The sequence below is a fragment of the Tiliqua scincoides genome, chromosome 5, assembly GCF_035046505.1.
Source record: "Tiliqua scincoides isolate rTilSci1 chromosome 5, rTilSci1.hap2, whole genome shotgun sequence".
Taxonomy (NCBI): Eukaryota; Metazoa; Chordata; class Lepidosauria; order Squamata; family Scincidae; genus Tiliqua; species Tiliqua scincoides.
The window spans coordinates 46,724,205-46,748,575 of NC_089825.1; the positions used below are offsets into that span (position 1 = coordinate 46,724,205).

At 42.7% G+C, this 24,371-nt stretch overlaps 1 protein-coding gene and 2 pseudogenes across 2 annotated transcripts in view; 1 reads left to right on the forward strand and 2 right to left on the reverse strand.

Annotated features, from left to right (window-relative positions):
- Positions 1-24,371, forward strand: part of LOC136652226 (zinc finger protein 420-like) — a 398,747-nt pseudogene that overhangs the window by 185,572 nt on the left and 188,804 nt on the right.
- Positions 1-24,371, reverse strand: part of GADL1 (glutamate decarboxylase like 1) — a 111,247-nt gene that overhangs the window by 38,366 nt on the left and 48,510 nt on the right. For both annotated transcript variants that reach the window (XM_066628363.1, XM_066628362.1), the window contains 6 exons: positions 22,775-22,891; positions 18,948-19,012; positions 18,612-18,693; positions 13,365-13,564; positions 8,233-8,284; positions 3,768-3,857 (listed from right to left, as the gene is read on the reverse strand). In XM_066628363.1, coding sequence (XP_066484460.1) covers positions 3,768-3,857; positions 8,233-8,284; positions 13,365-13,564; positions 18,612-18,693; positions 18,948-19,012; positions 22,775-22,891 — 606 coding nt within the window. The remainder of the gene's footprint in view (positions 1-3,767; positions 3,858-8,232; positions 8,285-13,364; positions 13,565-18,611; positions 18,694-18,947; positions 19,013-22,774; positions 22,892-24,371) is intronic.
- On the reverse strand, positions 11,002-11,121 carry LOC136654543 (5S ribosomal RNA; annotated as a pseudogene).

A 24,371-nucleotide genomic window follows, 5' to 3' on the forward strand; every position in this document is an offset into this window, starting at 1 on the left:
GGCGGTGGCTCAGCGCTGGCCGGAGCTGAGCCACCTCCGGCAGGAGCCCAGCAGTGGGCCCCACAAATGTGCCTTACAGCACATTTGCGACTGTGGTCAGCTCCGCAGAGGTGCAGTGCGGACCACTGGACTGGGCTCTAAAACAGCAGCAACAACAACAAATTGTAAAAATTCAACTTTCCAAGTTGTGTTATATAAACCTTTCTTAAAAGCTTTGGTGGCGCAGGAAAGCAAAATGTTAATTAAACAGAAATGTTGTCATTAATTTCTTAGGAACCAAAAAACGCTGCCAGTTTTGTCTTGGGCAATTACTGTGCATCCTAATTTTTTCAGATGTCAGATATATATGGTTGCTTTATAATTAAGGTCATTTGAAGCTAACTTGTCGATTCTATATATCTGCAAGCATCGAAAACACTGAAAGAGACATTTCTTCAAGCACATCAGTTTTTTCTCTTTGAAAAAAAAATTGACTGAGTACTGTGATCACTACCAGCATTCAAAAAATTCTGAATGTGCAGTAAAGACATGTACACCCACTCATGGCTGGCCCTAGATTTCCTGATGCATGAGGCAGCATGCCAAATGCTGCAGCTAAATGATGTGCCAGCCTTTGCTCCTCAAACCAGCCCCCCCCCCGCTACTGACACATACGTGAAAGCCTCATTCCTCCCCTCCCCTATGATTTTCTGCAGAAAGAAACACTGATCATTGGGAGAGTTCCAGGGTAGAGATTAGGAGGACAAACTCTACCTGTGAGCAGTGTTTGGCATTGCAAGACAAACACTAATCATGGGGAAGGAGAAGATACAGAGCCAGGATGGTGTAGTGGTTTGAGTGTTCGACCTGGAAGATACAGGTTCAAATCCCCACTCAGCCATGAAGCTGGGTGACCTTGGGCCTTTCACTCTCTCCTTCTCTCAGTCACATCCACTGCAGAGAATTGTTGTGAGGACAAAAGGAGGAGAGGAACAATGTACCTCCCTGAGCTCCTTGGAGGAAGGGTGGCATAAAAATGTGAAAAATAACATAAAAATGCCCATCAAGAGTAGAGGCAGGACATGTTCATAAGAAGCTATTGGACTACAAAGATGGATACCTGAACTTTGTAGTCAACATGCAGAGAGTTAAATATCAAGGTCAGGGTTTCAAATTTCAAGTTTTACACAGACCTAAAAACAACATTAACACTGAAGGCCTGAGCACTGAGGATTGCCATACCTGGAAATTTGTATAAGGGGACTGATCAGGCACAGGCTGGCTTTCTTGGGCATTCAATAGAGAAGACTTCACCACTACATTCTCCCCAACTCACCCCACCCCACCCCCCTCCCTGCAATACTCCAATGCACTGAAGCAGTCCCAGTTGCAATCTTGCTGAGATAGGTGGTAGATAAATCCTACTGTGCCTTCTCCTACTCCTCGCTGACTGTATCATAACAAGAGGATGATTATAGCAGCCACGCGGTTAACAGAGCAAAGGGTAAAGGGGTGAGGGAAAGACTGAAATATGTGCTACATCAAATATGGGAGGCACACCCTAACTGTAGGAATGCAATCTGTAATCCTCTCATTTGTGCAACTGGTACACAAGATCTGTTCTCTATGCAAACAGTACACGAATGTCTATGCTTAAAAATGATAGCAATTCATGAATGAGGGAAAGTAAAGTTTAAATTCCAAACCCAGAAGACAGACACAATCTTATTATACTTTTTTTATACATCCCAAAGCTCCTTTTCTGTTAATTTTATCTAACCGCACACTTGTTTGTATGTGAAAAGGAGCAAAAATACCACCAGGGGGCATGTGCAGTACTTAGCAAAGCAGTCCAAGAGGTTTATCATCCCATCTGCAATGCTATAACAATTTCAGTTCAGCAGCAGTTCTCTTCATATATTTAGCAATAAACATGATCCTATCTCCAGTTCGCTAACCGATCACAATATTTGTTTTCCCTTTACTGGGTTATATTTTGGCACACGTGGGAGTGTTAACCTTGCCTCTGCATTAGCTCGTTTAGTCACTGCCCCCCTGTTTAGCAAAGGGATTCACAAGCATCTAACCGCTCTCAGGTAATCAGAAGTGACATAAGCTCTTAAGAACAAGGACTGATTGCATGTGCATGCAGCTTTTATAATACTCTCCATATTGTTTTGCCTTGGAAAGCAGCTGCAATAAAGGGCAAGCCAAACCAGAAGGTATGAGTCACTATTCTTTAAGTGCTTACCACCTTAAAAGGGGAACGACTGAACCATCTTCTGAGATTGGGCGTTGATACTTTATTGGATTCCAAACCAAACTGGTTGCTCAAATGGATGGTTATTTCTGAGCACTAAATTCTACTGATCAACAATGGGACAAGAGCAAATATGGAAGTCCACATCTTTGGCCTCCAGAGTCAATGGGCCCACAGACCGCAAAGCCATATGGGGTGCCAAGTCAACAGATTATGATTTAGCCTTTGGCATTGCAGTTCTTACTGCTCATAGAGCTCCACCACCTGTTGGTCCAAGCTCCTTAACAAAGTTGTGGCCTGTTTAAAACCAGTTTGATGCTGTTGATTGTCCTTCTAAATGTTCATATAGAACAATGAAAAGATAAGGAAAGTATGAACTCAGCTTAAAAAAAAAAAAAAGCATTGAATCTCTGCTTCAATTTGGCAGAAAAAAAGTTCTCTGTTGGAAATCTACCTCATTAGCAATTTACATAACCAAACCCCCAATCATATGGGATTAGCATAAAAGCACTGCAGATGCATTGTGCCTCCTGAATACAAGATCGGACTGCTGTATAGGGACAGGATATGATTTAGGGGCTGCTCCCTTTAAGACCCTTGAGCAACTTCCACAACACAGCAGATCATAAGGACAAGCTGGAAGATCTACATTAAAAAAAATCATTTGTGTTCCTTTATGTTTGTTTCAAATATTAAAGCTGTAGGAGAACTGGCCAAACCAAGCTCCTGTAAGCAACACAAGCCATTTTGCACCCCCCTCTTCTCCCAAGCAGTTGCTCACAATTTTAATGTACAATTCTACATTTCCCACTCCAATAAATCTCTTGCAGGCATTGCTGTTTATTTTTTCCCCACTTTATGCCCAAGTCCTTGCATTTTTCATAAGAGTTAAAAAGATTACCGAAAGACCTGGCTATTCACTTCATCTTATTCAGACTCTAATTCAGACTTCTATAGGTGGCTTAACGTCAAAAATGTATTCTTAAGCACTTTGGTGCTTATATTATCCATTGATAATGCAAAGCCAGTCCCAAGGACGACGTTAAATGTCTAAAACAGGTAATGAATGCTGTGTCTAGACAACGGATGCAGACATTGTTCATCTTCTCTCTGCTCTGCCATCTGTTAGCAGCTTTGATAGCAAGTGGAAGGTTTGTATAATGTCTACATCTATTACATTAAGAGAGAAACTCAATTAGCCTTGTCCAAACTGAGTCAGAAGTAAACTTTAAAATCTTAAGACATACTTCTCTGTGAACCAAAACAACGTTCTACTTGTACATGCAAAAGCAGATTTCACTTTTGTGCATGTAAGGAACACACATCAGTAATATTGCCTATGCACTATTACAGCTGCCAACATTTTTTCCTCTATCAAAGCCTGCAAGAGCTAGGACAAGCTGAAATTCAACAGTCAGGGCACTGCATGCATGCTGGAAACAGTTTCCGAATTTCTAGTTGCTGTACAGCTGTTAAAGGCAAGGAAGCCCTTTCATTAAAAAGCCAACAAACCACATGTCATACTCACATGATGGAGCTTTTCCCAGAACTCATGTCCCTTTTCCATGTTTCTCAAACTGGGTGGAATGTACCAGAAGCAAATATTTGCATACTCCGGCTGAAGAGGAAAGAAAAAAGATGAAAGTTTTGAGGGCATAGGAAGAAAGTTGTTTGATCTATTCAACCTATTTAATACTGTACTGATTACAGTCTTACAGTCAGTAAGAGTGGAGTACAAATCCTACCTCAGTGTCATGCACTCACTAAGGAGCTTTGGGACACCAGTCAGAGCCAAATTACACATGCTGAAAACATCATTATTTGGGGAAGGTGTTTTTACTTTAAAAGAGCAGCCACATACAGATTGGTACTACACCAGTGCTTCCCAAACTTTTTAGCAATGAGAGTCACTTTTTAAAATGACTGTCTATCGTGAAAGACATAGCTGTACTAGAAAAAAAGTGGTATAGAAAGAAATAATTTTTATTCATTAATAATAATTAATAAAGTATTAATAATAATTAGGGTCCCGTGCTCCTAAGGCTTCTAGAGACCTTACCTATAGAATGTGTGTGTGTTTCCACTGTTTCTAAGTTAAAATTCCCTTCTAGATTTATATAGTTTCTCATTTTCTGCCTGTTTTCTATTTGCTGTTGTGATTTTTCCTTTCTTTTTGGTATATAGTCAAGCGCTGGCTTTGTTACTGTTGCGTAACTGTTTGTTTTCTTTTAATGCCAATAAAGGTTTCAGACTTGTATGTGTGTGTAGACATTTGCTAGACTCTCCCTAGAAAGGGATTGTTCCCCCAAATCTTTACAGTCATTCCAGTGTACCCAGAAGGCTGAACTGGAGAGCAAGATGTGCAGTTAGGGACTTTCAGGCCAGAAAAAAGGCTGAAACTGGGTTCATGCTTGATCTATGGCACTCTAATTACTAGAGAACATGGGAAAATACAACATTTTAATTTGGGGGCATGAAGATTACCTCATACCACAGGTAAGTATCCCAGCCAAGAGAGTGTTCTCTCCATCCGGAATGTCCACTACTGCTATTTTCTTCTGGAAACTGGGCAAGAGTGCTTGCAAAGGATTTTTTTAAAAAAATAATTCAGAAACGTTTCACAACCACCCAAAAATGGCTCACGACCCACTGGTGGGTCCCAACCCACAGTTTGGGAAGCACTATACTACACTGGAGAGAAGGAGGCATTTAACCATTTCCCCACCAATTCCTTCCCCCTCCCCCCCAAAGCTGCTATGGACCCTGGAAAGTGCCACTTGCCCCAATGATACCTTCAAGGAAGGCTGATTTTGAGAGAGGAAAATAGCAAAGAAGAGTTCCTTTTTATAGCCAGAGCCTCTGGAGATTCTAGAGTATGAAAATGTGCCTGTTCTTTACAGAGCATTGACGCCAAATCTGATGGGTCTACATTAACCTCCATTAAGAAGAAAAGCACTGCGGCAGCCTGGCTCTGCTTTGGTGCCAAGCCTATCTGGCATCTTGGGAAATGGATGTAAGTCTGCAAGTTTAGGGGGTGGAGTAGACACAGATCAGTTATGCCTGGAGATCATGAGTCTCCAGGGATACCTTTAGTGCCAATCAAAATGAAAATGGAAGCTTTTTTCTGCATTAAAAATAGCACAAGGGAGGCCCCCCCCCCAGTACCAGAACTGGAAGTGTGTTACAGACAAAGTGGTTCTGGACCATTTCATTCAAACTCCTGAACTATTTACTCAAAAAACAACAAAATTGGATGGTCAATTAAGTGTTTAGGATCAAGTCTAGTGTGAGCCTCAGTCAGTGACAAAAAATGTCACATTCAGTACTCTGGAAAACAAAATGTTTCCCTCCTGCATATATAGCTTGAGGGATTCCCACTTTTTATTTGTAACCCGAAAACTCAATACCCCAAAACCCAATGCCATTTTCAGTATAAACCCAAAAACTCAATAGCCAAACCCAAAATCCCAATACCATAACCCAAAAACTCAATACTATTGTCAGTATAAAAATAAGATGGTACTAGGGGATTGACATCCTGGATGATTATGTCCTAGTCAAAGGCATCTCAGTCATTGGCTTCCCTGGACATTCATGTCTGAGTTTGTTTTTCATCCCATTCATTTGCATCCCAGTATAACTGGACAACAAACTACAACTGGGCAACAAACCACATGTTATATATCCTAAGCCACCTGGGGGGGGGGGTTCCACCTGGACTCACAGCTGCTCCTGGATTCCCAGGTGGCGGCTGTGGCTAGGGGGGCCTTCGCTCAGCTTCGGCTGGTGCGCCAGCTGCAGCCGTACTTGGATCGTGCAGACCTGGCCACGGTGATCCATGCCTCTGTGACATCGAGATTAGATTACTGTAACGCGCTCTATGTGGGGCTGCCCTTGAAGACAGTTCGGAAACTGCAACTAGTGCAGAATGCGGCGGCCTGTGTGGTTACTGGAGGTAGGTGGTTCGACTCTGTCGGTCCGCTTCTCCAGCGGCTGCATTGGCTGCCCATTTGTTTCCGGGCCCAATTCAAGGTGCTGGTTTTGACCTTTAAAGCCCTATACTGCTCTGGACCAGGGTATCTTAGAGATCGCCTGCTCCCGTACAATCCGGCTCGCCCTCTCATGTCATCAGAGAAGGCCTTTTCACAAGTGCCGCCGCCTAGGGAGGTACGTGGGGCGGCTGCAAGAAATAGGGCCTTCTCAGTAGTGGCACCAACGCTATGGAACTCCCTTCCCCCGACTTAAGAATGGCTCCCTCTCTTGAGACCTTTCGGCGAGGCCTGAAGACCCTTCTGTTTAAACAGGCCTTCTGAGTTCTCGGCCTTTAACATCTTTTTAACATCTTTTAATATTTTTTACAGGCCTGATTCTTTTATGACTTGCTGCTGCTCTATGCTCTTTTTTACCTATTTTTTACTCTGACTGCTGTTTTTTATGATGTGTTAATATGTTTTTATTTGTTTTTAAATTATGTTTTTATATGTTGTAAGCCGCCTTGAGTCCCTTTGGGGAGAAAGGCGGGATAAAAATAAAGTTATTATTATTATTATTATTATTATTATTATTATTATTATTATTATTATTATTATTATTATTAAGCCATGTAACCCACCCTAAAGGTCCATCTAATATAAATATACATATATTGGGACAAATGTCCGAGATGGAAAAAGAATGGATGTAAATGTCCCATACAGGGACACAGTTATCCAGGATACAATGGTCCTATCACTAAATAAGACAACTACAAGAACAAACAAGCAAAGTGAAAGTGACATTGTCCAGATTTGAAATAACTTTAACAAATTTGACTTTTTTCCCCTTTATTACATAGAATTCTATGCTGCTATATTGGGTTTTTAATACCACCACCAAAAAGAAAAAAAATGACAAATGAATTAAATGAAATTCCCTTTTCCAGCAGCATTTACAACTATATTTTGTTAAGTAATTACAACAGTTTTAGCACACTTTCCCCTACAGACACTGACTTCTTTCTCAAACACTTCTCGTTTTTAAAACAGACAGATCAAAATGGGAGGGGGGACCAACGAAATAAGTAGAGCATGCTGTCGTTTCCCCCAAATGTGATCACTACCTCAATTACAGTTCTAATCTTCCTCTGAGAGCGTAGAAACTACCAGCTGTGCTAAGTTCTTTCATGAAAGGGCACTGGTTCTATTCATAATATCATTTTCTTCTTTTCTTCAACGAATGTATGAAATACAGTTTAATCATCAAGGAGAATACAGTTGTCAGCAGGAACAGATCAGCAACCATGCCCCCTGCTGCTACAAAATGAGATGAAGTTAAGCTTTTTTTTTTTTTCCTGGCATGAACAGGCCCAGGTTTCCATAGACTTGCTTCTGCCGCCTGAATGCAGGCCTTTCGTTTTCAGAAACTTCTGCAGAAAAGGAAGGTAGTGTCCCCTGGCTACGAAGAGGTGCAGCAAGCCATAAAGATAGTCACATAGGACAGTTTTGGACAGTATCATCTGAGCCCAGGCACCTCACATGATTGGAGTTGCATGTTCTGTCCTCTCCCAACTAGTGTTCCATTCTCATTTTAAGTGCAAGGAGAGTGGCGGTGGTGGTAACCACTACTTCTACTACTTTACCACTACATGTTCAGACTTCATGTGAGGAATCAGTCTGAACCCTCACCCCTCCATGATTAGGAGAATTGGAACACTGTACCAGGAAGGGGAGCAGGACATGTTTGTGTACTTCCCTAATTACATGGGGGACCCAGCTTGGATGGTGGAAGCCAGGTAGCCCATGTGTATCCGTATCCAATTACATATTAGATTATTAGTTACATTCTAAAGATCTCCTTTCTACCAGTCAAAATAGAGACAGAATGTGATGGGACTCACAATTTGAAAACTGTCTGCAATACATTACAAAGGGTTTGGCATCCTTTGCATTATCAGTCCCAAAATGTTTGTTGCAACATGCACACAGAATATGGAATGATATTTGGCATAAACCAACCTCCAGGAGCAACTGAAATCCCTCTCTCTTCTTAATTTCATCCACTAGGTATCTGTAATGAAAGATAAAAGACATAAATCAATACATACAAGCACTAATATTTCATTTGAAGATGGTACCAAATGCCTAAATATTCAGAAACTTTCAAATATGAGATTTTAACTTGTGCATTTTTTTAAAAGTCAGCCAACGTTAACTATAGTGCTCATATATTCACTTATTACCAAGTTAATATATTAGGGCCCCAATCCTATCTCCCACCAGTTTATGAGCTGAGCTGCCAGAGCATCAGGGGGTGGTAGGGAACAGATGACCCAGGAGAAGTAAATAAAATATGTTTTACTTTCCTCCCCATGGGCCAACAGGCTGCCAATAGATGTTGGATCTATGCCAACTATTTAAATGGCCTAAGTCCAAAGAGCCTCAGGAGCAAGCTAGGCCAGGAAAAGGGGTATAAGATCTTGACATGCACTGCTTCCACCAAGATCCTCCCCCTCTTGCCCTGTTCCCCACCATAATCTTGCCCCAAACCACCTATGAAGTGCCCCCGCTACCACCTTATCTGCTCTGGTGAGGCTTTTGCACACCACTGTCATGTGTATGTGGCCTCCAGCCATTTGTACCAGCAGCCCTACAGCACACACCTTTTACAGCATCATACCAGGACTTACTGTGGCGGATCATGAGGTCTGCCATCATATAAGCCCACAATAGGATTAAGCTGCAAGTTTGCTACATTTATTTAATAAGCTTACATAATGGACTATAGATTTGCTTTAGACTGAAGAATGGAGGAAACTGGTTAAATGAAATCCCAACTTCCAGCCAATCAGATGTGCATATCTAGCTTCTGCTAAAAGTTGTACGTTTCCTCTGATCCTGGATTAAAATACTGCATAACTGAGCAAAAAAGGATGAATGCACTTCCACAGTTGACTTTCCTCTCACTGTGCTTTGATGGCCTGGCTACTGCAGCGTACTCTGAGCAAGAGAAGTAGTAGACAAAAGCAAAGAGTTGCACAACTACACAAAAGCTGGTTCTTAAATGGTTCTGCATCCACAGAATTGCACACACATGCACAGTCTGACACAGTGATATTTTCCAAGCCTACGGAGGGATTCACTAAAAGAGAGCACTGGGGAGTATTTATGTCGAAGCAGGGGGAATTGCCAAGGTGCTTGTTGTTAACAAGTCTTGCGCATGTGACTTTTCAACATATATCCATGCAACCAGATTGCCATGGTGAACAGTTGCCAGTAGCACCTACACTGTCTAAATGAATGTGGTATCTCTGTAATAGCAGATACCACAGATACCATGATCTTCATGTTTATCTCTAATATTAGTATGAATATAGCTTTTTAAAGTGGCCAGTGCTTTGCAAAGCACACTGTGAAGCAGATTCTTGTATTCCCCACATTTTACAGAGCAGGAAGGAAAGATGAGAGAAGGTGCCTCACCCATGGGTACTCTAAGCACACAATGGAGGTACTGTGACAGATGCACCAAAGCAAACCTAGCTGTGGACCGTATTACTCAAGCACAAAGTCACAATGTGATTTTGGTAACATGGCTTCAATGGATACATAACATAACATTTCCTATGGGATCCGCTGAGTGCTCTGCTGTAAGTGTTTTAAAATATTAAACCCCTGAAAAGAAAAGGCTCACTGGCTCTCAGATTGCTTTAAATCTATATGAAGGAATAAAAACATGATATTCCTCAGAAGGCAGGTAGGAGACAGGTAAATGGGGAATGTGCACAGCATCTGATATAAAATGCAAGCCAGACAGCAGTTCAAGCAAAACCTTTGCGGCTCAGTCAGGCAGTGGAAAAAATGCTTGCCCTCAAGTTTTAAGGTCAGTAGGCTAGCTCCAGACTGAAGACAAGTCTATATTGAGGGACTCTGTAATATTATCTCTGCAGCATCAAAGTCAAGCTTACTGTAACATATCAAGAAACACGTTGTACGGTTGCTCAAATAGTTAACAAACTTGGCTCGCTGCCCAGAAAAACTGATGCTTCAGCTGCAAAGTCCTGGCGCCTAATGCTCTAAGCTAGCAGGGCAGCTACTGTCCCGAATATCGCTGCTAGTCATTATCAGATGAAGGCAATTTTCTTCTTTGGGAAAACAGTGCCACTTTCAGTTAGACACACCACTCGCTAAATCCTAACCATCAAAAGAAAGTATTGATCCTAACACGATCATTAATTTGTATATTCTTAGCAAAGTGAACTTGGGAGAGTGACCTTGATGAGGAACAATTCTTTTACTGATTGGGGGAATCAGCCTACAAACTCTGGATAGACATAGAATAATGAGACAGGCTGAAAATAGAGACAAGGTTCAAGTTTTTTCCGTAGCCACTGCTCCCCCCCTTCCATTCCCAAAGGGCATCTAACCAGCAAAAGCAGAGCTGGGTTTTGTTTGAAGCATATTTGCCTCTGTAGAGCTATACAAAGCTTACAACTGCATTCTTGTTAAGCCTTTCCTAAGAACTAAGAAGAGCTTTGCTGGATCAGGCAAAAGGCCCATCCAGTCCAGCTTCCTGTATCACACAATGGCCCAATGGATGCCTCTGGGAGCATATAAGACAACACCCATATTCTGTCCTGTGGCAAGGAGTTCCACAGATTCATCAAATGAAATATTTCCTTTTGACTGTTCTGACTCTCCCAACAGTCAATTTCAGTGGATGTTCCCTTGCTCTGGGGCCATACACATACTTAAAGAAGAACATGGTTGGTAGGCAACCACTATGGTATAAGCCTACAGCACCCAGTATTCCCAGGCGGTCTCCCATCCAAGTACTAACCAGGCCTGACCCTGCTTAGCTTCTGAGATCAGATGAGATCAGGCATGTGCAGGGTAACAGTTGCTGCAGCTAAAGAACATGTTTTTGCTTAAAAAGGAATGGTCTTTATATATTTAACCTTTATTGGCATAACGAATGGTCTTAATGAAAGTGCTATGTGGGGATCACTTTTGGGACCAATAAAGCAGGCTAGGTACTATGTTCTCTAGTTCTATATAGCAAAACTAAACAGAAGAGGAACACAAAAGAGGTATTTTTTAGAGGATATTGTGATTTCAAATATTTCAGGGTAAATTCATTAAAAGTATTTATTGCATTTACTGATTCAAAATGTTTTGAATTGCATCTTTCCACTGGCTTTGCAATTTTTTTTATTTCTTGTTTTCCCTGCTGTTTGTTGGCATGTTTACTTACTGTACATGAACAAAACCATCTTTTTAGATATTCCTTCTCATATGACAAACCAATTAAACAAATGACCCATAGATAGCAGGTTGGAACTGCATGTTATCAGAAACAGGCGGCTGGTGCCTGCATGGTAGACCCATGTCAAATTCCCCTCCCTCTCTTAACATATGATTCAACATGTCCTGAAATGATTTCGCTCAGTGTTTCTTTGTTCCTGAGAACTGCCATTAATGTGTGCAAGCACAGTATAATGAGATCAGAACAAAAGGTAAGCTAAGGTTAGACTTAAACCCTCTGGGCAGAAACAAAATCACTACCTCTGCATTCTCAAACTTCCTCTAATATTGATACTAACTGTATATTTATCAAAAACAACAAAAGAGCAAAAATACCAAAGATCATCAGCAGGAGCATATTTTAAATCTTCTTGCAAGAATGTATCAGGATTCACACAACCAGATGTATTTACTATCTTTTATAAGATTTCAAAGTCACCCACACTTGATAGCATTTACAGCTATAGCATTCTTGATTCACACACAGAAGCTACAATCATCCTCTAAACTTTTCCTATACCTTCCAAAATAGAGGCATGCCATATTCAAACGGAAAATACTTCACAGCCCACCTGATGGTGGCTGGTATTTTCTAAATACCAAGTCCTTCCCAAGGACCTAGGATATTTAGATGTATTTGCATAATATATGCGCAGTACCGAGTAAAACGTGTTGGCAAGTTCAAGTGCTTCACATACAGTATTTTGTTATAATGCTTACAGCCACTCTGGAGGAAGCTCGGTCAGTATTATTAATCCCATACTGAAGATAGGGAGCTGAAGAGATCATGGATTGTCAGAGGCCACTTACTGAGATCAAGAAAAGGAACCCAAATATCTGTCATGTAACTGTAAGTGGCCTTCAGAAAGTTGCACACTCCAACTCAGATAGGCTGCATATATAATAATAAATTATAAAAGGGTCTTGTGAATACATGTAATTCATACCAAACTGTTATACCATTTTGCTTTTGATCTGTTACTTTCATTTTAACAAAAATACATTTAAATATTTTAATTTCACCAAAAAATAACTAACTTTCTCATACACTTTTTAAAGTGTGGAATCTACATTTAGTTCAACAATCAGAAAGCAAGTTTCCAATCTTATTTTCAGTTCTTGAGTTCTGTTCCACTCTCACTATGAAAGTACTTAACCTTTGGCTGCCCTCTCTTACTGGTACGAAACTAGTTTATTTAGACATATCTGCTCAAATCCACAGTTTATTGATCCATTTTTGAATGGTAGGAATTTTATTGCTTTCAATAATGTTGCACCAGAAATCTGGCTGATACAATCATATTGTAGAACTACTCTGACTTCTGTTTATGAATGTCTTTCAAATATGTTATTACAAAAACTCCTGGATCCAAAATTATATTCTGCCCCACAGTATCTCTAATTTTTCTAGCTACTCCCTTAGGTCAATTTCTCAAAAATAAATGTTGAGCTTAATAGACTAATCACAACACATCACTGAGGAATTTGCATTGCTTTATGGTTTTATAAGCATGGTGTCAACAATAACAGAACCAGGGGGGGGTTTTGTGGGTACCCAGGGCCCGAGTGATGCGATGAGGCCCCCCGCATCATCGTGTTCCCCTGTACCTGAACTGTCACCACTCCTTTGTGCATGCATGGCTCTGGCCCCAGAAATGTCTCCATTTTGGAACTGTATGAAGCCAAGGGAGGGTGGGAAGGCTGATTTCGCACCTGAGGGGAGCACTATCACCCTCACCCTATCCCAGCAAAGACGGTGGAAAACCACCATTCACAGAGGGCAATCTACTGCCCAGGCCATGGTTTAGCTATGTTACTGGATGTCCCAATTTCATGCTGGAATGTGGTACCTGGCTAATGCAAGGGCTCTATTTACTCTCTCCTCGAGGCCAGTTGTTCCCAGTGCCTTCCATGTCATCCAGAATTTGAATGCATCTGCTCTTCTGCTGCACTGGATTGACTTGTCACCAGTGTCATAGCTGACATCATAGAACTTGTCTTGCTGGAAAAGGTATGAAGCCTTGGCAGAATAGCATCTCTTCAGCAAATCCTGTTTTAGATGCAAGACCAAACAACATTAGAACTTCTTGCATTTTCACTCTAAGCAATTACTACAATGCTGCCATTTCAGAACCAAACACAGCCCGCAGTTTAGTTGCAGAGGTAGAGTCCTTTAAACCACCAGGACTGCTAGAAGCTGTAGTTTCAAAACAGGATACACTGTGAAAATGAGGTCAACTGAATTATGAGACTGGCAACTCCAAACTATCCTGGGAATCGATGGAACACTGAAGAAAACTGCATGAACCAATCTGCAAATGACTTTTTTTTTTTTGTTGAATTGCAGTATATAAACATTCTGAATGAATGAAAAGTTGAGTCATGGGCAGTCCAATCCTAAACCCCACTGGAACAGGGAGGCTGGTTGGCCTGCCCCATATCCAACGCGGGGTTGGGACTGCCTGTGACTCGAATTCATTCCCCTTACCCCAGGTAATGCCACAGCAGCCCCAAGGTGGCTACTCTGATCTGCACCACTTGAGGAGATGGTCACCTCAGATCTGTGCCACCTCAGGAGGTGGTGCAGTTCCAAGCAGCCTGGGGCTACTCTGAGTTGCCCAGAACTGAGGTTAGGATCCGGTACAAATGCCACATCGTAGCCTCTCCCCTGGCTTGGCCACAGTCCACCCACAGGCCTGCCCACTGCCCGCCCCCCAACCCCCCTCCCCCACTGGCTGCCTTACCCTTTCACTGGCCAAGCAGGGCTCACATCAGCCTCTGGAGGCCGGCGCATGTCCGTGCACCGGCATTCCTCTACAAACAGCGGTGCAAAAGCGCTTTTCACAGAAATTAAAGGGCTTTTGCATACATCTAGGTCAGGTCCTTTCTCGTATAGCAATTGCCACAAATGATGAGAAATAATGCTCTCTGTGCTCTAAAGGCCAGCCTACAAAGCAGGCATAAGAAAGGCATCAAGGAAAGAGATGTTGAGTTGAATCATGCACAGAACTAGCTACACCAGAAACAGGAGCTGCTGCATTTCTCCAGAAATGCAGGATGGGAACAGACAAACACATGTTCCATGAACTCCAGTGGGTTATGGATTTCAGAGCAAAAACTCAGTCATGGCCCAAAAATATTTCTCTGGCACCTGCCCCCACTGGTGCAATGAGCCACTGGTGCAACGGAACAGTTCATTATGACCATGTCAAACCTTTAAATGCTATCACATTCTACTTGCTCAGTTTGCCCATAAAGATACAGTCAGCAGACCATCAGTTTTTATCTCTTTTGAAAATTCTACACTGATTTGCATTTAAAACCAGACAGCAGGGAAACTGTTTTATTACACAATGATTCCAATTTTAAAATGAAATTATTTCACTCAGTGATTCATGAGCTTTTTTTACTCTCCAAATTAATTCCATAGAAAATGCCATTACAAAACATCTGAATTGTGATGAGCGCTGGAATATTAAACCAAAATGAATGTGTCTAGAAAATGGATTTCAAAAAGCACAAACTCATACAATACATATTTATAAAGATAGTTTTGAAAGAGCATGAGACACAGGGATTCAAATAAGCAATAAAATTGAGGCCGCTGGAGAGGTCTCAAGAGGGCCTGGTAGTATAAAGCCTGTTAGCAGAGGCACTTGCTATACATTTTGACTTGGCTTTTAAAATCTTTTGGAAACCTGACAGTTTCATTTTTCATTCTCCTTAAGTTTCTAGCCCTCATAGTTTCTGATAAGTTTTTAAAATGTGTTAAAAGTTTTCTTTCTGGAAACTGAAGAGCCAGCAGCAAAGAAAAAGATTGCCCCAAATTCTTACATGTTCTATACACATGCCTTCCAAAGCCACTTCCTGACATAGTCGGGTTTAGAAATACCTGATGTGTTACATACCTGCTGTGTCCACATCAGCAACTAAAATAACTATGTTGATTGTTGATGCCTGAAGCCCTTTTTGTCAGGGTGTGTATGTGTTTACACGTGCATGTGTATCTGAAAATATACATTTTCAGCCCTGAACTATCAACTAAGATCTCAGTTATAGAGCCAAAATATTCTTAGAGCAGTCGCTTCTATTTTCCTGATGGAAAGGGCACAAATACCGTTGTTGAAAAAGTGCAATAGGTTCATCAACTTGGCAGCCACCAAATTAATAATGATCATAATACTGCTTAAGGATAACAGTACTCAGCTTCACATATATTACTTCTGTAGTCTTGTACAGTATCTATAACAGGTAAGGCAGTATTATCTCCATATTTCAGACAGGGAAGTGAGTCAGAAAGGGCCTCGCACTCCCTGGACCAAACCAATTCTAACCCTGGATCTAACCAAAATTGAAAATAGAATTATTCTTCCCCTCATAAACAAAAGCAGGGAAAGAGTGCACATTCTCAAAGCTAGAGGATGTCACCATGCTAAATCCTGGTTTTGCATTATGTCTGAACAGGCCATATGTATGGAAACTTGCTGAGTTGTGATGCTCAGGGGTGTAAGTCACAACCACATAAGTTGTTCAATTCTGAGTCACAAAATGGGGCACAGGAGAAAATGAAATGGATGGATTCGAGCTGCTGAAGTAAGAATGGAAGGGGTAACAGTAAGGTAAGGAATTTTAAATGGTGGTAGGCGCTCAGTAGAGAGGCACTGGGAGGATGTAATCAGAGAAGAACCAGAAAAGCTAAAAGAGAGTTGAAGTCAGTGGAAGGAGCTGGGAAAAGACAATTCTAATTCAGTTCTATCAAAATAAGCTGGTCTCTGAAATATAATTGGTCTGCAAGTCAGCACTCCAGTTAAAAGCATCCTGTACCATTTCTTAGCAGAGCATAAAGAATATAGAACCACACAGCAACTCCAACCATCACCCAATATCTCGCATGGAGAACACAACACATTTTAAAACTGATGCCCGTTCGAGCCGACAGAAAATAAGTTTAGTATTTCGTGCCACTTCTCTGTGTCTCTCCCCTGTCTGATATGAGAAGTGATATGGGAAGAGATTGACAATTCTCGCAATGAAAGTGTCTATATTTCTGTGACCATGTATAAGCTTTTATCTGCATTACAATATAGCATAAATAACTCCATCAAACCATTAATCAAATAGAGGGGGAAAATATGTCAAGGTCAAAACTAATGCCATATGATCCTGACAGGAGCGATCAGGCATCATTTAGAAAATGAATTCTGTTAGACCCCTCTGGAACTTGTTAGAAGAAATTCTGCATTGAAAGCGGACCAGGCTTAGATGGATGCTGTGAGGTTGGGAACACGGTCCTTCCTATTTGTCTCATTGTCTTTTTGAGTAGCAATCAATTCCACTTCAGAAGCTGGTTGATATTCATGAGGGAGTGTGTTAAAGAGACACACAGTAATTGCTATACCTTGAACTGCAGAAAGAATGAAAGTCTCTGGGAAGGTGAAAAATAACCCCCATGGGGTGGCTGCTGAATATGGAATTAAATGGGCTCGGCTCCCCCTGAAATGCCATTTGTGGGTCCAACTCCCAACACAGTTCTGATTATTCTGTTACTGAATGAAAGACATCTCTGTTCATTAATTGGATGGCTTTGTCAATTAATTAATTAATTAAATCTGCATTCATTTGCATGTGAGAAAAATGATTCTAAAGAAAAAAGTAAGCTCTCTTTTATCGATGGATGATGCTCTCATTATAGGCTGAAGAAGAGGCTGAAGCCTCTCACCCAAGACATCCCTTGAGCACAGGAGGGAGCACAGGAGGGAATTCCTCTTCTAAGATGGCACTTTCCACCTGCAGTATTTAGAAGATCTTGCATTAAAAATAACAAACGTTAAAAAAAACACAGCCCAATTAGTCAGGTGCACCCTTTTAGTCAAAGTTTCTGATGAATCAGTTACCCATCAAAACTTTATTAGAGTCAATTAAACATCTCACTGATAAGCAAAGCTGTGTGGATTCCAAGCAGCGTTCCTTGTAAGGCATGCAGCCATGTGGCTGCACACCTCCAAGCTGAGCTCCACACAACATGGCGCTCGGCAACTCTTTGATGACACCAGTGCATGAAGTCTGGCTGCCACTGCAAGCGGAGAGCAGCAGGGTCTGCACAACGACAGACACCCAATGCCCACCAGAGCAAGTACAACTGGGCAGAGGCAGAGAGGGGTGAAATGGGGCAGAAGTGGGTGGAAACTGGATCAGGCCCAGGAAGGTGGGTGTTTCGGCAGCAGCAGTGCCCATCGATTCCTAACCTCCTTTCTCGGCACTATTCCCCTTCTCAGGTCAATGCCTACTTGTGCCAACTATAGAGCTGACACATTTCTGAATCAACCCATGGTGGTTGCTGGGGTTTACCCCAGAAAAGGAAACAAATGTTCCCTTACTCTGAGGAAGCCTCAGCATGCCAAAACTCCTCTGTGGGATACAGTGGAAGCCGCATTGGTGCCACCACATCACCGCATGGAGGGATACTCACAACAGGGCAGTATGTCTGATTGTGTGTTGGCATCCTTCAGTCTCGAAAGACTATGGTGTCACGCTCTGAATGGTGGTTCTGGAACAGAGTGTCCTCTCCAGTGCGCGAAGCCTGGGTAAAGTAGGTATGGAGGATAGGCTGTTACCCATGCAGCAAATCCCCCCTCTCCACGTCGCTGAAATGGTCCAGAGGCCAATACGGTTGGTTCCAGCAGCGTTGCAGGAGTTGCCAGAACGTGACTGTGTTCAGCCATGAACTGCCTCAAGGACTCCAGCTCCAGATTTTGCCTCGAGGTTGACTTCTGAAGCCTTTTCCATAACTGGATGTAGCCACAAGGCAGTGGAGGTTTGGGATCAGAGTTTTCCTTCTTTCAGGTGAGCTGCCTTCCCAGGCTGACGAGTCCCATCTACCCGGTGGCTGTTTAGTCGCCTCTTAGTTTGGCTGTACTTGTCGTATGTCTGATTATTTGCCCAGAATCTCACGCAATACCCTTATCTTCTGAAATGTTATACTTTGCATGAGGAAATACCATGAAGAAGTAGTTACAAGTTATTTTTTCCCCGCACTTTCACTGTTGGAGGAGTGGAAAACTCCAGTCACATTTGGGAAATTAAAAAGAACAACTTACAGAATTATCTTTCACCAGGAGAGCACAGCACTGAATCCCAGCCATAAGCATCTTATGAGGATTCCAAGCCACAGACCTGGCCCTACAGTGGTGAGGAATGGAGGAAAAGAAAATGTTCTTGTAATCACATTACATAGCAGTTAAAACACCCATAAGATAAATTCTTCATGTTTCCTAAAAATCATGGTGGAAATGAACAATCTAAACAGGAGCACTATCCAGCTAAATTAAATACTTTTAAGCTAGCAGTTTAAATAGGGAACAGTCATCTGTCTCTTTAGAAGTGTGCATATTTGGTTTTTAACCATTAATCCTTCCAGCCTGATCTTTGTATACCTGTGGATGCCTTGCAGAAGCTTGCAGTGCTTCCTTGACAGCAACGCTGAGCCGCCCCACGATGCCTGCAGATAATTGTATTAAAAGTTACAAAATGTTCGTTCAGCACTATATATTTTAATTACCATTCAGAAGAAGATTTTAAAAGCTGCAGTAGGGTGGAAGGCATGGACCTGAGTCTCTTATCAGTTTCATGCATTTGTCAAAATGAAATCCTGCAATTATTCTAGGTCAGCAGTTTCTTATTGCTACAAGTTCACACACCCAGGCACTGACTGAACGGAAGTGGCGTTGCGGAATATTCATAAATAGTTTAGCTTCACAGAGAGAAGCTATCAGCAATATAACGTTATCAAACAATACAGAACGTGTAAGGAATGTAGAAGGCTAATTTGCCAATAAAAGGTGTCACACAGGGCTTTAGGGACAGGAAAAGCTCTGGGGGACAGAAGCAAGACAACAATGTCTAAAAATCTGAGTGGGGAGGGAGCAAAGCAGACAGAGGGACTGATGCACAAGAAATGAAGAAAGCGAGTGGGGAATGAATAGAGAAATAGTATACAGTCAGTAGCATAGTTGGGGGGGTAAAATGGTAGGTTCCGCAGGTGCCATAACGTGCCATGTAAGTGGCCCCTCCCACTCACCATTGGAGCCATTCCAGGCAGCCACGGCAATGTGTGGGCACCCACCAAACCAAACGCCATCTCCTGCATGCTGCTGCCCAGAATGACTCTGACGGTGAGTGGGAGGGGCCACTTACACTTCATGCTGGGCACCTGCAGTACTTAACATTTTGCCCTACACCAGGGGTGTCCAAAGTTTTTGGCAGGAGGGCCACATCTTCTCTCAGACATTGTGTTGGGGGCCGGGGGAAAAAAGAATTAATTTATATTTAAAATTTGAATAAATTTACATAAGTTTACATAAATGAATATATTAGAGATGGAACTTATATGAATGAATGAAGGTCTTGCAATAGCTCAAGGTCTATGAAAGGCCTTGCACAAAGCAAGGCTGACCTTTCCTTTGCTGCTGCTACTGCATCACAGACGTGAAACAGCAAGCAGTGGAGGGAGCCCTCATCCCACAGCTCACCCAAGAGGTCAAACAGTCTCCCTCAAGCTGAGAGCAGTTGCGTCGGGCCAGTGTGGGCTCCAACAAACCTCCAGAGGGCCAGAGGCTCATTGGAGACTGGGAGCTCCCTGAGGGCCGCATTGAGAGGCCTCGAGGGCCGCAAGTGGCCCCAAGGCCGGGGTTTGGGCACCCCTGCCCTACACTATACTACTGCATTCTGCCCTACACTACATGGTAGCTACACTACTATGTACAGTTGACTGTGAAGTAACACCTTCAGGAATGTATCAATGAAGAAAGCACAAGTCTAAGAGAAGAAACAGAAGAGAAAGTGTCGCAGAAGGAGGGAGGTTGAGGGAAATTGGACGGAAACTTCATGCAGAGCTTAGGAATAGGAAGGGGTAACATATGCAGTAACATAAAGGGGACCCAGATGCAAGAAACCTGAAGGGCGAAGGGATTGGTTGAGAAGAAAGGGGTGGAAGAGGTACTGTACTACACTGCAAAAAGAGACAAAGACTTAAAGAAGCTGGTGGAAAATCTGGCACAGGTCTTAGAAACATGAGGAGCAGCGTGCTCTTGATAAGATGTTTAATATCAAGAGACTCTTGGAGATGAGGTGTTCATGGGGCAGGCAAAGAAACACTTGAAGAAGAGAAACTAATGTTCGCTAATTGATATAAACTAATCAGCCAAATGCTTAACTGCAGGTCCTTAGTAGCAAGTGATTTCTCTGTGATCAGTCTTTAAAGACAGCATGTCATACAGCTGAGCCGTCCAGGATATATCCAAAGTTAGAAATTGGCTTTGGGCTTATGAGCACACGGCAAACATGAATATACTTCCAATCCAGTGCCACCACCCCAAATGGCCACTTGGTTTGGCATCCATGCTTATGTGGCCAAGTCCCCAAACATACATGCTTACTGAAGTAGATTTCACAAAGAATTAATATGCCGTACTGACATTTTCCTTCGCATGGGCTTGGGTCATAAATAACCACCTATATTTGGTGATCTGAATCCGTCCCCAGTCATTACAAATTTAGCACATTTTATATATAGCCTTTTCTCGGGAGGCTTCCACAGGAGAGAGTGATAAATTACAGCAAAGGTGCCCTTGCAGAATAGTGCATCCATCCATCTGGGATCAGCTCATACCTGAAAGGCATTTTCTACATACTTACACACACAAAAGAGTTTACTTGGGTTAAAGTTACAGAGAAATCTTCCCAGATATGAGTGTGAATGGTGCCTCTTTCTCCCTGGTAATCAAATAACATCCGTATAACAGCTACATCAGTCTCAGACATGAAACATAATATTATGGAAGCAATTTATTTTTAGCTTCTCTTGAATGATTTAGTCAGAAGAAATAAAGTGTCTTTCAACAGAATCATTCCCAAGCAATCAACAGATGACAAATTCAGAAACAAGGGGCAACCACAAAGGGTGGATTCACACATTATGTCTGATAACCCATCTACAGGAAGGGCATAAAAATAGTAGCAACTATACTAAGTACAATGGAAGCAAATTGACAAAGCTATCATTTTATGCTAATCCTTAGTTTTGTTTGCAAAAAAAGCTTTAGTGAAAAGCTTCACTGAAAGGGACTTCTGCTCAAATAATACTTAAATGACTCAGAGCCCAATCCTGAGCTCACTGCACCAGCACTGAGTGCCGCAAACTGCCAAAAGGCATGCCCGTGACACTCAGTACCAGGTCAGCGCTGGCACCGGCTCAGCATCCGTCCGCACTGAGCCAACGCTAGCCAGATGTCCACCGCACAGCACCCAGAACAAGGGACAAGCTCCAGCCAGTGGAGAGGCTAGTCAGGGCAAGAGGAGGTGTTTTGGGGTAGGGCAGGGGGGCAGGGGAGGAAGTGGGGCGGGACCAGTGAAGCCATGCTCCACCAGCTCCAGAACCCTGCATTGGGCCTCCTGACCTGACATGAGGCCTCTCAACTATGTACCAGCAAAATAGCTGACAGAGACTTGAGTAGCCCCATTGTGGGGCTTGGGACTTTCCCTGGGCAAAGGGGATAAATGTCCCCTTCCCTCAAGGAGACTCCGGCAGCTGTTGGGTCTCAGTTACTTGTCATAAGTGAATATTTCTGCAGGCCATATATAAAGAGTAGAATGTTTAAATGTTCAGCAGAGCTACGCTGAATTGCCCCACAGAAACGATCCAAGCTGAAGAAATAAATACAGCCTACAGCCCTGTCCTAAGTAAATGCAATCCACAGAGTACAGCGGCACTGACATGGGCTCTGCGGCATCCTGTGAGCAGCCAGAGTCCACGCAGGGGTGGAGAGAAAAGTAAAAGAATGTTTCACTTACTCTCCTCTGCTCCCGCGTGGCTCCAAATGGGTCTACTCAAATCAGTGCCAGCTATTTCGCTGGTGCAAGTTCAAGAAGAGCAAAAGGGGTGCATCAGGTACTCTCCCCGCTGAGACCCACTCCAACACACCCCGATTTGCCCACTCTCCATTCCGCCTCCTCCCCACCTCCCCACTCCTTTGCTCTACCAGCTGCTTACCTATACTGGCAGGTAATTCTAGTTAGGATTGGGCAGGGAATCTTGTATTCAGAAGCTCATTTGGCAAATCTGGATAATTAAAAGACATCTTTTTCAAGGTTAGTGTAGGAAAATTTCTATTTGGCCCAGTTTCTGGGCATCTGAAAATAGTTCTCCAGCTATGAGGATGAACAGAAGTGAACCAAAGTGCAAATATTATTCAAACTAACTTACATCGACATGCAGCCAAAGGTCATGTTTTTCACAGATGTCAGCTATTTCATCCAGAGGATCAAATGCTCCCAAAACTGTGGTCCCAGCTGTGGCGCTGACAAAAAATGGTGCTGCACCCTGTGGAACGATCCGACACAAAAGAGAGATTGTTTGCATTGTTCAACTTTTCAGTGAATGTGACACGCTAAATACAATAAAGTCTGGGAATCTAGGGCAGGACTATCAATGTCTAGATTTTACATTCTCAGCAGAAAACTACAGAAAAACAGTCTTGAAAAGTTGTCTATTATTTGAAACATACCGAAAAACCTGGGTTACTTAAGAACCAGAATGTCAAATATCGACAGTCAGTTTAACTGCTCTTACAATGTTACAGAGTCAGAGCCTGACTCCTGAAATCTTCAAGCACATGCTGCTGAAAGCAAACTGATTATTTGTTTCTTCGCATTTCTACTGGAAAAAATAAAATTCCATCATGCCAAGGCTTGATGAAGACACTTTCAAACCTTGTAGCAGAAGTGTGTGCACACACTCTGACACACACACACACACACACACACTCTCTCTCTCTCTGCTGCATGGTCCTCCGGCATGACTTGTCCGAACCTCCACAATTCCACTGCATACATTTTTTCCTGTGAGTTAGCACTTGTACAGTTAGCACTGTATTGACAGGGTAATCATCGACTTCCTGCCTGCTCCAGGTTACTGGAAAAGCTTCTCATCCTCATCTTTAATGACGTGGATGACCTGGTATCCCCTCCCCTTATTTCTTCATCACTTCTCTGTTTGTGACATTCACTCTTTCTTGTCCACCACTCTCCTAAAGTGATCCACTCTCCGAAAGTGTGCCCCTTAAAACTAGAACTGCCTCCCATAATTCTTCTGTGATGCCACCTGCCTTATTTCTCTTAAATCCCTCCTCAAAACCTACCTTTTTCATGAAAACCTTGGCCCACCCCCTATTCCCCTTCTACACAGTAACTAAGCCTGACAGCCCAAATCTAACTAACCTCCCAGGCAGATGCAGCTGTGCCAACCTTGAACATGTTGCATCCTATGGGGCAGAGCAATTGTGGAGGTCTACTCATGGTAAGGAAACTTTTGTTCTCTTACCCCGGGGGGAAGGATCCACTGCTGAATGGGCTTTCTTGGGTCTGTGCCAACCGTTTTGTTGGCGCAGGTCCAAGGAGAGTGAGAGGGAAGGGGGAACCAGATTAGGATCTGGTACAAGTTGTTGCCACTGGGAATCACCCCCTTCCTCTCCCATTCTGCCTCCTGCTCTCCCCCCTCTACACATAGAAACTCCCCCATTCCTTCCCCACCCCATTCTGCCCTGTCCATCACCGCCTCCCATTAAGGCTTACCTACCTCAGAGTAGAGCAGCAGCATGCTGGGTCAACCACCTCTACTTGCTGAGGTGTCCCCAAAATGGCCAATGGCATTGCTCTGTGATGGCTTCTCCAAAGTGACAGCTGGCACTGAGCTTTTTGCAACATTGTAAAGGCATATACCATATCATACATGCCTTTATGCCACCGCAAAGGCTAGTTAGGACTGGGCTGTAAGTAACTGTACATGATAAATAATACCATAT